General features: G+C 48.4%; 8 protein-coding genes across 8 annotated transcripts; 2 read left to right on the top strand and 6 right to left on the bottom strand.

Moving 5' to 3' along the window:
• Positions 1-281: 281 nt before the first annotated feature.
• On the bottom strand, positions 282-848 carry NUU61_000875 (ester cyclase; the record flags this gene model as incomplete). The annotated part of the gene is made up of 2 exons (XM_056651458.1): positions 282-599; positions 666-848. 2 exons carry the CDS (start codon positions 846-848, stop codon positions 282-284), a joined length of 501 nt encoding a protein of 166 aa, XP_056516308.1.
• Positions 849-1,365: 517 nt separating this feature from the next.
• On the top strand, positions 1,366-2,448 carry NUU61_000874 (NAD(P)-dependent alcohol dehydrogenase; the record flags this gene model as incomplete). Its single annotated transcript, XM_056651457.1, has 2 exons — positions 1,366-1,583; positions 1,665-2,448. The coding sequence occupies 2 exons, from the start codon at positions 1,366-1,368 to the stop codon at positions 2,446-2,448; spliced, it is 1,002 nt and encodes a 333-aa protein (XP_056516307.1).
• Positions 2,449-2,878: 430 nt separating this feature from the next.
• On the bottom strand, positions 2,879-3,236 carry NUU61_000873 (uncharacterized protein; the record flags this gene model as incomplete). Its single annotated transcript, XM_056651456.1, has 2 exons — positions 2,879-3,061; positions 3,162-3,236. The coding sequence occupies 2 exons, from the start codon at positions 3,234-3,236 to the stop codon at positions 2,879-2,881; spliced, it is 258 nt and encodes an 85-aa protein (XP_056516306.1).
• A 7-nt stretch (positions 3,237-3,243) lies between these two features.
• On the bottom strand, positions 3,244-4,118 carry NUU61_000872 (uncharacterized protein; the record flags this gene model as incomplete). The annotated part of the gene is made up of 2 exons (XM_056651455.1): positions 3,244-3,418; positions 3,475-4,118. The coding sequence occupies 2 exons, from the start codon at positions 4,116-4,118 to the stop codon at positions 3,244-3,246; spliced, it is 819 nt and encodes a 272-aa protein (XP_056516305.1).
• Positions 4,119-4,444: 326 nt separating this feature from the next.
• NUU61_000871 (uncharacterized protein) lies at positions 4,445-5,357 on the bottom strand (the record flags this gene model as incomplete). Its single annotated transcript, XM_056651454.1, has 2 exons — positions 4,445-5,193; positions 5,252-5,357. The coding sequence occupies 2 exons, from the start codon at positions 5,355-5,357 to the stop codon at positions 4,445-4,447; spliced, it is 855 nt and encodes a 284-aa protein (XP_056516304.1).
• A 1,019-nt stretch (positions 5,358-6,376) lies between these two features.
• Positions 6,377-8,889, bottom strand: NUU61_000870 (FAD-dependent oxidoreductase; the record flags this gene model as incomplete). The annotated part of the gene is made up of 5 exons (XM_056651453.1): positions 6,377-7,112; positions 7,167-7,762; positions 7,825-8,195; positions 8,250-8,521; positions 8,597-8,889. 5 exons carry the CDS (start codon positions 8,887-8,889, stop codon positions 6,377-6,379), a joined length of 2,268 nt encoding a protein of 755 aa, XP_056516303.1.
• A 1,089-nt stretch (positions 8,890-9,978) lies between these two features.
• On the bottom strand, positions 9,979-10,221 carry NUU61_000869 (uncharacterized protein; the record flags this gene model as incomplete). The annotated part of the gene is made up of 1 exon (XM_056651452.1): positions 9,979-10,221. The coding sequence occupies one exon, from the start codon at positions 10,219-10,221 to the stop codon at positions 9,979-9,981; it is 243 nt and encodes an 80-aa protein (XP_056516302.1).
• A 114-nt stretch (positions 10,222-10,335) lies between these two features.
• Positions 10,336-15,001, top strand: NUU61_000868 (uncharacterized protein; the record flags this gene model as incomplete). The annotated part of the gene is made up of 5 exons (XM_056651451.1): positions 10,336-10,912; positions 10,975-11,033; positions 11,101-13,439; positions 13,502-14,156; positions 14,213-15,001. The coding sequence occupies 5 exons, from the start codon at positions 10,336-10,338 to the stop codon at positions 14,999-15,001; spliced, it is 4,419 nt and encodes a 1,472-aa protein (XP_056516301.1).
• Positions 15,002-15,130: the final 129 nt, after the last annotated feature.

The following is a 15,130-nucleotide window of genomic DNA, read 5'->3' as shown; positions in this document are numbered from 1 at the left end:
TCGCCATACCATAGAGTGGAGCGACTTAGGCCGAAATACCTCGATCGACAATGACTTTATGTAGCATCTAGTTTTCCCTTCTAGCCTCATCTCACTTACGCCGGAATCATTATTTGGTAGTGTTACAAGGCTGCTTACTGTCTTGCGAACTTACAGTATTACAGAAACGACGGCAAAGGGACTGTATCGAGAAAATGTTCATAGAGATGAATAAAGAGCAAACTAGTAAACTAGTGACAAGACATTGTGAAGACTTTTCACCCCCAAAGTCTCCCTTTCCCTCAGATATGATTCCCCTCCACATCATACTTGATCTCTTTGCCTGGATTAGGAGGAGGGACTAGCCCTAGCTGCTGCAGAGCTGTCAGGGCTTGCTCTTCACCAATCTCGTCCACAATCTTGCCATTCTTCAATGTGAAAATAGTTGTACCCGAGAAATAGACCTCCCTTCCAGTATTTGGCTTGTCGAGCTGGCCAACTGCAAGGTCATCAAATTCCCTGCCGGTGTGCTTGCCGCCTCCAATCCAGCGGCCTACCACATAGTCACCCTCAGCTATCAGGGGAAACTTGTAGGCGTGGAAGGAAATACTAGGGAATGCCTATTGATCACGAAAATATTAGGCCCGGTAAGATATTTCTGTTGAGGGTTCGTCCTGTTCTCTTACCTCTCGAAACTCGAGCAGCATTTTCTTCGCCGCTTCTTTACCACGGCGGGGGCCATGCATAGGATAATCGATAACGAAAGTATCGGCGCAAACCTCGTCCACGACGTCAACGTTGCCCTTGCCCCAGTACTCTTCAAAGTATTTCTGCACCACAGCCTTGTTCTTCTCCTGGAGAGTGGACATATTGCAGAGTATGTTTGCAGATTGTCGTGCGACTGAATACTAAGAATGTGAGAAAGTAATGCGAACTATGTATGATCAGGCGGTTACGGAGTGGTCTTCTTATAGATATTCCTGGGCCCTTGGATTGCAGACGGCAAGGCTTGCTGCTGAAATAACCAATCGCTTTCGAATAAGGTGTCGATCTGTTCATAGTATGATTTGGAACTGGCAAATCAGACGAAGGGCTAGCTGATAGCATTTAGCCTAGCGCCGGACGGGGCCGAAGACGATTGGTCGATATCACAAGGACCCACCGAAGATGCAAGAGAACGACAGAAATTGACCCAAGCGGACGTTAATGTGATTGGTTAATTCCAGGACAATATCCAGACTTCTTACGTCATCGCTCGCCCGCCTCATATCATTGGTCATAACTGCCTAATACCTACCTTCTCATCTTGAAGAATTTCGCCTACTTATATGCCTAACGATTCATTCTTATTTTCAAGTCAGACAATATTTCATCAGTTTATTTACTATGCCGAAATTTACTGTTTTCAAAGGCTCTGAGAATGGGGAGATTGTGGAACGTCGCACTCAATATCCCGACCCTACTGAGAATGAAATACTCGTCCGAATAACGCACTCCGGTCTCTGTGGAACTGACGAACACTACAAGCATGCCAATATTGTCCTCGGACATGAAGGAGCTGGGGTCGTCGAATCAATCGGTACCAAAGTTGCTTCGCTCAAGATGTAAGCTTGCATTTAACTTCCTACTGTTTATGTTTCGATTTATACTTCTATGCACATTGCCTAGACTTTGACTGACTGTAGTGAAAACAGCGGAGATCGTGTGGGCTGGGGATATGGACATGGCAGTTGTCGTCAATGCAAGTATTGTCTGCGTGGCGAGGAATTATACTGCGATCAACGAAAGATCTATGGCGAATCTAATATCGACCAAGGATCTTTTGCTCAGGCGGCTATCTGGCCGGAAGATTTTCTTTATAAAATTCCTGATGAAATATCCAATGCCGATGCAGCTCCCTTGATGTGTGCCGGAAGTGCAGTATTTTCGCCATTGCATAAATTCAAAATTTCACCGACCGAGCGCGTGGGTGTGATTGGGGTAGGTGGACTAGGACACCTCGCCATTCAGTTCGCTGCAAAAATGGGCTGTCAAGTGGTGGTGCTATCAGGAACGCAGTCTAAGCAGGCTGAAGCGTTGGCTCTTGGGGCCACCGAGTTCCATGCTTTCACGGATTCCCCGCCCGCGATGGAGCCTCTGGATCATGTTCTTGTCACATCGGCGAAGCAGCCAAATTGGGAAGCTATTTTCCAGCTTATGGCTCCGGGGGGCACCATCTATGCTCTTACGGTAGATATGGATGAGATGAAGTTCCCCTATCTGCCGTTGGTTATGAAAGCCTTGCGGATCCAAGGCAGTCTGCCCGCAGCTCGAGGTAGCCAACGTGAGATGTTGAATTTTGCAGCCCGCCACCGCATCAAGCCTATCGTGATGACATTCCCGTTGAGCCAAAATGGAATTGAGGAGGCGATGAAGACTCTTCGGGAGGGAAAAATGAGATACAGAGGGGTTTTGGTCCATGATGCCTGAATATGAGATCGCGATGATATAGTTCTAGGTAGCGCAGGCGATGCAGGTGCTGTTGGATTATGAGGGTTCAGTGTCTGATACCGGCGTTCATGTTCAAGGGATTTCGGTATCGATAATGGAAAATAGAGTTCGAAGTCGCGCACCACTAGGGAGATTTAACAGCACAAGCAGCAATCGGTCATGCCCGGCGTGTAGGCGGCTTTGAGTTCGTTTTTAGGAAGTGGAAAACTTGACATGTACGTACGAAGATATATATGCTATGGCCTAAGTAATTCTCAGAGAATTGGACCCAAGATCATGAGGTGTATAGGTTGGTAGGAGCAGCAGTCTACTAGGCTGCCACTGCTAGATAAGAGGAAGACAGCTACTGTGATTACGAATAGCCGCGTCTTTTTCGAAGAAGAAAATGATTATCACACATGTATCCCAATTAAGGGTTACGAGTTAGCGAGGAGGGTGGAAAAATGAGTACTATTACTGCCACAGGAGAATGCCAATCATCTGAATCTTCAATGCTCAAGCCTGTATGCCGGAAATGGCCCCTGGAACTATCTTCCAATGCCCCGACCACATTGATACACCATTCGAGGCAAACAGGATCGAGATTGAATAACTGAGGGGAGGGGTATTACATGTGACCTGGCTTATACTATTTATTGCATAGACCACGTTTCCTGGAACGACGGCCAATCATATCTTCTCTATCGTTAGACCTGCATAGCGGAAATGGCCTTCGGCGCTCTGCTGCTTTGCACCAATATCATGGACACACTGCCGAAGGAAGGCATAGAACCGTTAATCGGGATCCCTTTCAAAACTTAGCCAAGCTTTCTTGATATAAGCTTTTAGCTCGGCAAAAAACTCCTCTATAGAGTTAAAATCTGGAGAGTAAGGTAAGAGGTACAGCAACCTAACACCTATATCAGAGTATAACTGTTTAACTCGGTCCGAATAGTAAAGGATATAGTATCTATAATAAGCACGGACTTTGGCTCCGGCCACCTTTCACAGTGTTGAAGCAGCTACTCAATAAACGATTCGAACAGCACGGCATCCATTGCCCCTTTAAAGATACGAGACAAAAGAATACCTTCCTGAGTATACGCTGGCAATATCTGATATCGCTGGCCCCGATAGAATTTAGACATTTGCACTGATGTCACACCTAATGGTGACCAACCAGTCCGCTTATGTCCTACCCGTTTATCACATCCGGATTCATCAACGAAAACAAGGTGGTATGAATGGAACTCAGATAGTTTGTGTTGGTAAAAATCTCGTAGTTGAGGATTCTGCTCTTTGGGTTTCTGCCGGGCTGTCTTTTTGGTCCATCCAACCCGAGAAAGAGCACGTTGGATGCTGGACGACGATGGTAATATGTTGAACTCGTCCCATAGGAACTTAGCCATCTCTTCGAGGCAAAGGCCGGGTATCTTAGCGAGGTGGTCACATAGGGTGTCCAGCATTACAGAAGTGACGATTAGTGGCGGGCCGGAAGGGATTTTGGGAGGATTGGGACTGCCGAACAATCGCATTATCTTGCGTATGTTAGTGATAGAGCGTTCGGTACATTTTGCCAGCTTGGCCATTTGAGATGTAGTCAGTCTTTTCTTGCTGCTTATCATGTGTGCAATCATCTTACGCTGCCTAGGGTTCAGGTTTCGCGCCATTTTGAGATGATTTAGGGGGTGAATGGTTGCTGGAGCTTGGGGGAGGATTGTTGGACGACGGCACCACGGGGTTGTTATTTTTGGATCAGTAATAATACATAACATTACCTCCCCTTGTCAGTTTCAGTTTTACCGCTCCGAACTGAAACATAATACAAAGTACAGGAGTAACCATATCTGGCAATACGGATCATGTGATTAGGGTTTGAAAGAGCATCTCATATGTTCGCGTAATGGAAACCGATGTCGGGCGCTTCTGTAACAGGTCCGTATGAGTTGCTTCGCTTGGCTCCATAATCCATGAGTTAAGGCTGACAACAAGAGCCTTAAGAAAACAGAAAGCCGATTTGCTTTTTGGTATAATGGAAAATGATCGTGTGTAGTTTCCCTTCTGCGAAATGGGGTTCACGTTCATCTGTCATTAGAGAGGTGACAAGCTCACCCTCATCAGTCGCAAGAAGCGCATAAAGAGGGTCCATGTTAGCCGAATCCACAGTAACCTTCTGCCACTGATCCTTCTGGCCCTTTAACATTTCTTCAAGAACATGAAGTTGTATCTGTCTGCTTCGTTTGCTACTCACACGTGTATAAAGACCACGAGAACCCCATGAGAGATCAACAGGATATCCATGTGCCTGTCGGACGGCCTGAATAGCCCAGCCTGTAGAGTCAACACGCTCATCATTAACACCATAGAGAAAGATCAAATGCTGATTCACATCAAACATGATTTCCACTGAATTAGGGAGTCCCTTAACCACTTCATCCAACGGGCAATCCGAGTTCGGATATCCCATTAGCTTCTTCTTATTTGTGTATTTGCGTGCCTCAACCGTAGCAAAATCACCCTGCTGTATTCGACTTTTCCCAGATGCTAGAAGAGCTGAGTTCCACTCTTCTCCAGTATTTTCGGTAAAAACCTCAGAGCCCCAACGATGATAAGGATGGAATGGTTGTGAGTCTGTTGATCCACTATCTGCATGGACTATAGCCTCGTAGTAGCCTCGTCCAATCACAATAGCATCATGCAGCCAAGAGGTTCGTTTCGCGAGAAAGGATAAATGCTGCTTCTGATCTTTGACCAAATAACGTCAAGTTAGATATAGCGAATATGAAAGAAGAAATAAACGTACACCTATTTTGCTGGTTCTTGCGAGGAATTAACTCTCTACTACTGCCAAGTGCAGTAAAGAGAAAAGTAATTAAGAGGATAGCGAGGAATACTCGCAAGATAGGCATAGTAAAACACTATGTGCGAGAGGAAAGGAAGATTGGAGGTTTAAGTGACTTGAAAAGACTCGAAAAGTATCCCAGGCGCTCAACTGAAGAGCCCCAATAGGTGCCTTTTATATTGACGTATGTGGGTCACTTCCACTAAAATGGCTTAGGGAAGGATTGTTGGGCGTAGAGTAATTGCGTGGCTGTTGTTCTACCCTATTTAGGTAAGGCTAGTGTAAGCTTGGTACTGGGTGTTAACCTGGCCCATTCGCTCATTGCGGAGCGTAGCGAAGCACTCTATTAATAGAAATTGTCAGATTCTTCCAGCGATTCCAAAATATCATCGCTCTTCCACACTGTAAGGGGAAAGCGCCTAAAAGGAAAAGGGACTGCCAGTGCGCCTAGGCGGTGAGCCTGAGGCACCCCATCATCATTATACACTCGGCCTACGGCTTGGTGATATTGTAGATAATCCAGCATAAATTCCCCTCGTATAATCTTAAATTTAGAGCTGAACCCTAGCTTTACGTTCGAGGAAGGAGTAAGTTAAGGAGACGGCGAAAAGACTATTATTATATATGGCCTTTTGTAGTAAAATTGTGATCTTTCTGGGGGTTCGCTGTTTTGATATAGTAAGCCTAATTTCCAAAAAGGGTCAGTTAGCCTATAACCTTATATTGTATAGTAAATTTAGAATAACGTATGACTCTAGTACCGAGCTAGAGTGGCTACGATAAGAAACACGTGTGTTAGCGTTAGGTAACGGCGATAAAGTCGATAAGAACCTTAAAGAAATCCCTAAGATAGTATAATATAGACGGTAGCTATATATATATAAAAGGGAGAAATAACAAATTGCTTCTACTTAAGAGGTAGATTAAAGCCGAAAATATTCCTTTACTACCTACGACCGGGTATTTTTATTTAGAATCTTCTTAGCCTAGTATGCGTATTAACGTGTTAGACTTATTTATAAGATAATATAAGCGAGGAAGACAGATGACCAAACACTTGTCTTGCTGTTCTTATTTTATCATTTTCTATGAGCCTTGAGATGCTTGATACTCCAGCTTGTCCGCTATTCTGGATTGTGCCCAAGCATGTTCCCGCCATCCCCAAAGAGCAGCCAGCACGGCCGCGGGACCTAAAAACACAGATCCAGCTGCCGCTCCAAGCATCATCATGGGGAGAGATCCCTTGATTATCTTCACCCGGCGCAAATCCCACACCACGAAAAGAGACCAGACCACAACGGTAAGGGTCAGGCATCCTACCTGGACCCCCTCCGTCGAGGGTACAATCTTTGAGTCTGATATATCAGATAGTAAAGAAGGTAATCCCTGGCTAACAAACACTAGGTGAACCGTACTAGTGAGAAGGAAACCCATCGTGAAAAACCGGGATAGGTATTTCAAATCCTGGTTTCCAAATAGCAAGACACCAACTGAAGGCTCAACAGAATACTTCTTGAAGACGGACTTGCCGACGCGAAGAAGAATCGGTAGACTGAGATGTGCAAATGCAAAGGCCCGCTGGGTACTGACCAGGGTCCCTTGTCCTTCTGTTTGGCTCAGGCTTGTCACAGCTTGCAGCACGGGAATGGTATAAGCCATCAGCAATCCGATCGGAAGCGCCTTCGCTACCCTGCTGTCGATGGTTCGGGGAAAGGGATAGTAGAATGTTCGGGACGCGCTCTGGTAAATGTGTAAAGCGAAGTAGATGGGCAGAACAAGTTCCCATCCAAATGCAATTGAAGCAAGGACATATGGAATAGCGCTAGATCAATTAGCATGATATATTATAATAGTCACGACAGAAATTTCTACTTACCTGGACCGAGGCGAGATCAAGAGCTCCCAGCGATGAGATTCCACCACCCATAGCCCATTGATCGCAATAGTGGTCATCCCAATATAGGCCTGCAGTGCACCCGAAGACTCCCCAGTCGAATCCGGGCCTGGAAAGTATATGCTCATCATAGGTCTCAGTAAAGCAGTCAAAAGCATCGTAACAGCCCAAATCCTAGTTGTGGCAGCTGGCCGGCGCTTTGAGCGTACTTTCACCTCTTTTTCAAACGCCACCAGTCCTCGTCTAGCCTTGAGTGGCAGGAACTGCAGACTCGGGCCGGGGCATGATGCCTCTGCATGCGTCGGGGTGAGCCCCTCGACAGAGAGCTTGGATGTGAAGTTGAGGTGCACGAATTTGAGGACTGGGTTGTCTAATACTTCTAAGCGTTGCAGCTGCCGCGTTCCCTCCATGAGACGCTTGGTTCTAGGCCGCCTATGTCGTTGAAACTTCGAGAACAGATGCTGGATTGTATTGTTGTCAGGTGGAGAACCCTGTAGTAATGCAGTCTTCAGCAGGTTTGCGAGAAGAGTAGCCGACTCGATGGCGGCATTTCCGCCGTGGCCACTCAACGGGTTTATCTATAAGACCTCTGGTTTAGCAGCCTTCGCACTTCCAAACAAAAAAAAAGTCACAAATTTACCTTGTGAAAGGCATCGCCGATTAAAATAGCTCGCTTATAAAAGCATTTCTCGAGCACATATTCCTCCACCGGAACCATTGCCAAATTCGTACTTCGGGCCTGGAGGTGGCCCAATGTGACACCGTTGTAAATCACATCGTCCGCATACTCTGCAACAAGTTTATTTGCATCATCTGCCGTATATCGCGGGATTTCTTCGAGCGTATTTGTGTCTGGAGTTTTGAAAAATCCAAAATAGTACATCTTGTCGTCAGGTCCAGTCACGCACAGGTAAGAGCGGCCCTGGTTAAACGTCTTGAACCCGAAGGTTTCCCGGATTTCTTGCGGGCGCTTGCAAATACCAAAAAAAGCTTTGTAATTGCACACAATGGCTGTGGGGATCATCAGTGGTCGAATACGATGCCGACGAAATTAATGTGACTCACGTTGGTTCATTCGAGCTTGCTTGTGTCCCAAGGTCTCTGAATCTGCAATCCGCCAGATCTCCTGCCTGATGCGACTGTGGACTCCATCGGCGCCAACGAGAATATCTCCCTGAAAAGTCGACCCATCTCTGAGGGTGATTTTCACACCCTCGTTCAGGTCGTCTATCTTGAAAACTTGGCATGAAGTGTGGATCTTGGATTTGTCTTGGATGTTATCGAAGAGTGCTTGCAGAAGGTTTTGTCGGTCTAAGAAACGCATCCGGTACCCTAGTCTTCGCAATTAAGTCAGGTCAGCTCAGACAAGAGGCTAATTACCGTAAAGAATGAAGGATGTGTTGTTTACTTACATTTCCTCCAGAGAATCACCAAATAAATCTATGCGACCCAGAGGGACACCCTTAGGTCCAACAGCCTGCAAGATATTCAGCGGCATAGTCATCGGCTCCACGGACTCATAAATGCCCAGTTGGTCCAGAATCCGCGAGCCATGCGGGAGAATCGCAATGCTGGCCCCCAGCTGCGGGGCTATGGTCGCATGTTTTTCAAACAGAATATACTCGATGCCATATTGCTCCAGAATATTCGCCAGAGTCAGTCCCGCGACGCTTCCTCCTACAATGATCACTTTGAAAGGGGCCATGTTGGCTCGTGGAGGTGAAAGAAGTTGGCAACTTTTTGGAAAAGTGTTAAATTAACTGGAGAGAGTCAGCATGTCTGTTTTTCCCAACACCCAACACTTGGCGCGCTATTTATATCGCCGGGCCCCCCACGCTCAGACAGGTCAGCTTTGTCACACGAAGTTACAGAGACATAGTCATCATGTCCAGGGAACTAGGAAACACCAGGCCGCGTTATCCATTTAATGTACAGGCACCTATAAGGCTCGGGACCGAGTTGTCCGAATTCGGTCGCGATGGGAATCCGTCAGGATCGGGCCAAATATCGTAGGGATGATACTGTGGACTATACGCCGGCTGGCAATAGTCCCTTATTTTCTTTTTCTTTTTTCTTCAGTTACCACTCAATGTTGTCATTCAATGCTTAACTAGAAAAATATTGGAGAGTCTCAGGGGGGTATAGAGCATTGTTTATTTAGTCTGTTGGGCCCAGAGCCACAGAATTGATAGGATGGAAATGAGGGGAAAGATATTTCCAATGTATGTGTTTCATATTTTTTTTTTTTCCCTTACTTCATGCGAAAAAGAAATAAACAAGATGAGAGAAACAAACAAAGACGAACTGCTACCCTCGCTTCGCTTAGGCGGCTCCAGGAGATATAGTCCATGGGTAGAGACTGAAAACTAGATTTTCAAGCCTTATTAACTATTTGATTAATAGAGAGATGAGTATTTTACTACGACTGTCATGATTACACTAATACTTTTTATCTCTTGATTTATTTATTTTCTAATCCTTTATCAATCTCTTATATCCCCATTTCCTCTTTATCTTGATCCTGATGAGTTGAACCAACGTCAGCACTAAGAAACTCCAACGAGGGAATTGTTTCGCTGCGGCCATGTATTCTGATCTTATAAATTATGCACAACACGAGTTGTTTCAGTGGCACTCGGACAGACATCACGGAGACACATGTTTCACTCCCGAGTTCCCAAATGTCAAGGCACAAGGGGAAATAATCCAAAGCCAAGAGCCCTAGTGCCAATGTAGACCCCCACTCTCCCTGTCGGAATCGATAACTCCGTCCCCAGCAGCACTATCGGGATCGTCAAAAGCCGGCCCGAACAACTCGGAACATGCTGAAAGGTGGGTCGCTGTGGGTCTTTTCCAACGCCGGAGAACATCCAGAAGCCCATCCGTGGACAGCATAGGGCTCTGAGTCAGCGGAAGTCTCGGAGGCAGCCGGTGCAATCTGAGAAGGATGAAAAACGCCGGATCGGGACATGCCATAGCCGCGAGGGTCGGTGGAGTCCACAAGTCTAGTGATATTAGACTTTTTGCGGCAAGTCATGATGAATATGTGAATTTGTACACTTGTTATAAAACCCCAAGGTAGCTCCTCTAAAGAAAATGTTAGAATGTGACTCCTAGAAGCCCTTGATTCATCTCCGATTATACTCCCAAGATGTCTTCCTCCTCCTTAGAGGGAGAGACTCTTCCAAAGACGGACGGCTCGTCCGCCTCGGACGAGGACCCCATTTCCCTGATTGACCGGGGAGACGTCGATACCCTCACCCGCATCGCCACGCAGCAATCGCGCCGCCAGTCGACCATTAAAGGCCCTTCCCAGGCCCTGGCAACCGTCGCTGAAAATGACCCCACACTTGATCCCCAGTCGGAGAAGTTCGATCTGCGGAAATGGCTCCAGGCTGCGATGAACGATGTCGGTCGGGACGGCAAGCACGGCCACAAAACTGGCATTCTGTTCAAGAATCTCAATGTATATGGGTCGGGCGCCGCCTTGCAGTTTCAAGACACTGTCGCCTCGGTGCTGAGTTCGCCTCTTCGTCTGGGACAGGTACTCCGCCAGGCCCATTCACCGCAGCGACGGATCCTCAAGGACTTCAACGGTCTTTTGAAAAGTGGCGAGCTGCTGCTCGTGCTGGGTCGTCCAGGTGCCGGGTGTAGTACATTTATGAAATCGCTTTGTGGGGAGCTGCATGGCTTGAATGTCGATGAGGAGAGCGTGATACACTATAATGGTAAGCTATCTGATATACCTCGGTAGGGGGGATAAGGAGCCTCAAACTGATGTGTCCCATAGGAATCCCCCAGTCGCGCATGATGAAGGAGTTCAAGGGCGAGGTGGTGTACAACCAAGAGGTGTGTTGATGCCCCATTTCAATGCTGGCTGGATCTGCAACAGAAACTGACCCCTTGCTCTGTATAGGTCGACAGACACTTCCCGCACTTGACAGTCGGCCAAACACTCGAATTTGCCGCCGCGACACGAACCCCCGCGCATCGATTCGAGGGCATGTCTCGAACGGAACATGCCAAATACGTGACGCAGATCGTCATGGCGATTTTTGGACTGTCACATACCTACAATACCCGAGTAGGAGACGATTTCATTCGCGGCGTCTCTGGTGGAGAGCGCAAGCGGGTCAGTATCGCCGAGATGGCGCTGTCAATTGCACCTTTAGGAGCATGGGACAACTCGACGCGAGGATTGGACTCGGCCACGGCACTCAAGTTTGTCGAGTCCCTGCGTTTGTTGTCTGACATTGGAGGCTCGGCGCATGCAGTGGCCGCCTACCAAGCCAGCCAGAGTATTTACGACGTCTTCGACAAGGTGGTTGTCCTCTATGAAGGTCGCCAGGTCTTCTTTGGCCCTGCTGCTGCTGCCAAGTCCTATTTTGAGCGGCAGGGCTGGGACTGTCCCCAGCGACAGACCACAGGCGATTTTCTGACTTCGGTGACCAACCCGCAAGAACGTCAGGCGAAGCCCGGCATGGAAAACCGCGTCCCTCGCACCCCAGAGGACTTTGAAGCTGCATGGCACAAATCGGCTGAATATCAGCAGCTGCAGGCAGAGATCGCGACGTATGAGGAGCAGTACCCCCTTGGTGACAGTGCTGCTGTGGAGGAGTTTCGGGAAAGAAAGCGTGGTAACCAGGCCAAACACACGCGACCTGGATCTCCCTACATCATCAGTGTGCCCATGCAGATCAAGTTCAACACAATCCGTGCCTACCAGCGACTCTGGAACGACTCTGCTTCGACCGTGTCCACAATTCTTACTCAAATCGTCATGGCCTTGATTATTGGTTCTGTTTTCTATGGATCTCCCAATGCCACGGCCGGCTTTCAATCGAAGGGAGCCACCCTCTTCTTTGCGGTTCTTCTCAACGCCCTGACAGCCATGTCAGAAATCAACAGTCTTTACGCACAACGGCCCATCGTCGAGAAACATGCCTCATATGCTCTTTACCATCCCGCCACCGAAGCCATCGCCGGCGTGGTCAGTGACATACCGGTCAAGTTCGCCCTGGTGGTCGTCTTCAACATTATTCTGTACTTCTTGGCAGGTCTCAGGCGAGAACCATCCCAATTTTTCATTTATCTGCTTATCACCTTCATCATCACTTTTGTGATGAGTGCAGTGTTCCGGACCATGGCCGCCATCACCAAGACCGTGTCGCAGGCAATGAGTCTGGCTGGTGTCCTGATCTTGGTTTTGGTAGTCTACACCGGTTTTGTCCTGCCTGTGCCATCTATGCATCCCTGGTTCGAGTGGCTCCATTACCTCAACCCGATTTTCTATGCGTTTGAAATCCTGATCGCCAACGAGTTCCACGGCCGCGATTTTCCCTGCTCCCAGTTCATTCCCACCTACGCCGACTTGTCGGGCAGTTCATTCAGCTGCTCGTCTCTGGGCTCGGTCGCAGGAAAAACCACCGTGAATGGAGACCAGTATATCATGAAGAACTACGAGTACAGCTACAGTCATGTGTGGCGGAACTTTGGCATCTTGATCGCTTTCCTGATCGGCTTCATGGCCATCTACTTTGTCGCTTGTGAGCTGAACTCCTCTACCACCAGCACCGCCGAGGCTCTCGTCTTTCGTCGCGGCCATGAACCGGCTAGTCTGCGTGGAGACTACATGAAGTCGGGATCGGATGTCGAGAACACCAAGGAAACAGCTGTGACACAACCCACATCTGACGAGTCAGATGAATCCGGTATGGCCGCCATCCAGCCCCAGACGGATATCTTCACTTGGCGAGACGTCTCCTACGACATCGAGATCAAGGGCGAGCCCCGTCGACTTCTGGACAATGTTTCGGGATGGGTGAAACCAGGAACGCTCACCGCGCTGATGGGAGTCAGTGGTGCTGGTAAGACAACTCTACTTGATGTGTTGGCGCATCGCACCTCGATGGGTGTGATCACGGGCGACATGTTTGTCAATGGCAGCGGACTGGACCAAAGCTTTCAGCGCAAAACGGGTTATGTGCAGCAGCAGGATCTTCACTTGGACACGTCAACTGTGCGCGAGTCGCTCCGTTTTAGTGCGCTGTTGCGCCAGCCTGCTTCGGTGTCAATCCAGGAGAAGTATGATTACGTCGAGGACGTGATTCATATGCTGAAAATGGAGGAGTTTGCAGAGGCCATCGTCGGTGTGCCTGGTGAGGGATTGAACGTCGAACAACGCAAGCTATTGACCATCGGCGTGGAACTAGCCGCGAAGCCCAAATTGCTCCTTTTCTTGGACGAACCTACCAGGTAAGTGCATCATCTCAAGGTAATGTCTTCTAATCTGTTCCAGATGGCTAATCTTTTCCCAGTGGTCTTGACTCCCAGAGCTCGTGGGCTATCTGCTCGTTCCTCCGCAAGCTTGCCCAGCACGGGCAGGCCGTTCTTTGCACCATTCACCAACCCAGCGCGATGCTTTTCCAGCAATTCGACCAGCTGCTGTTCTTAGCTCGCGGCGGTAAGACCGTGTACTTTGGCCCTGTGGGCGAAAACTCTCGCACGCTTTTAGACTACTTCGAGTCTCATGGGGCCCGCAAGTGTGGCGACAGTGAGAACCCAGCCGAGTATATGCTGGGGGTTGTGAATGTGGGCTCAAATGACCAGGGAGAGGATTGGTTCAGCGTGTGGAAGCAAAGCAACGAGAGCCAGATGGTTCAGACGGAGATCAACCGCATCCATGACGAAGAGCAAAAGAAAGACCGGTCCGACGCCAGTGACGACTCTACCAACAGCCATTCCGAGTTTGCCATGCCATTCTGGTTCCAGCTCTACCAGGTCACCCACCGTGTGTTCCAGCAGTATTGGCGTATGCCGTCCTACGTCCTGTCGAAATGGGCATTGGCCATCGCTTCCGGTCTCTTCATTGGTTTTTCGTTCTATCAAGCCAAAACCTCGCTCCAGGGAATGCAGACAATCATCTACTCAACTTTCATGCTGTGCACTATTTTCTCTTCGCTATCTCAACAGGTTTGATTTCACCCATCCCTCGAAGTGTTCACTAGGAGTATTCTAACCTCTGCTAGATCATGCCCGTCTTTGTGACGCAGCGTTCTCTCTACGAGGGACGCGAGCGCCCAAGCAAGTCATACTCCTGGAAAGCATTCCTGATCGCTAATGTGGTCGTCGAGATCCCGTACATGGTAGTGATGGGCATCCTCATGTTTGGGTGCTATTTTTACGCAGTGGTCGGAGTCCCCGACTCCCTGACTCAAGGAACGGTCTTGATCTTCTGCATCCAATTCTTCATCTACGCCAGTACATTCACGCACATGGTGATCGCCGGGCTCCCGGACGCACAAACCGCCAGTGCGGTAGTCGTGCTTCTGTTCTCGATGTCGCTCACATTCTGTGGTGTGATGCAGCCTCCCTCGGCTTTGCCGGGCTTCTGGATCTTTATGTACCGCGTCTCCCCGTTTACCTACTGGACCGGAGGCATGGCCGCAACGCAGGTCCACAATCGCCCCGTTGAATGCGCAGCCTCCGAGCTGTCTGTTTTCAACCCGCCCTCTGGCCAGACCTGTTATCAGTATATGGAGAAGTACATTGATATGGCTGGTGGTCAGCTCCATAACACAAATTCCACTTCCGACTGCAGTTACTGCTCTCTCAATATCGCTGATCAGTACCTGGCCACGTCTGAGATCTACTACTCCCAACGCTGGCGCAATTTTGGGGTGCTGTGGGCGTTTATTGGGTTTAATGTGTTTATGGCTACGATGATGTACTACTCTTTCCGAGTCAGGAAGTGGAACACAGATGGTCTCAAGGAGCGGTTGGCCAAGTTGGTCCCGTCGAAGAAGAGCAAGAGCTGAGGAATGACTGTCTGTTTACATTGCGATTGTTTTCATTCTTGTTTATATCTGCTCTTGCTTATATTGTTTATAATGTGAATATTTCTGGCCACCTATCACAACTGTAATGAGAAGCAACCTCATCAACAT

The sequence above is a fragment of the Penicillium alfredii genome, assembly GCF_028826965.1.
Source record: "Penicillium alfredii strain IBT 34128 chromosome Unknown utg000001l_segment0_segment0, whole genome shotgun sequence".
Taxonomy (NCBI): Eukaryota; Fungi; Ascomycota; class Eurotiomycetes; order Eurotiales; family Aspergillaceae; genus Penicillium; species Penicillium alfredii.
The sequence above is the reverse complement of the archived record's forward strand: the minus strand, read 5'-3'. Positions and strand labels throughout refer to the sequence as shown.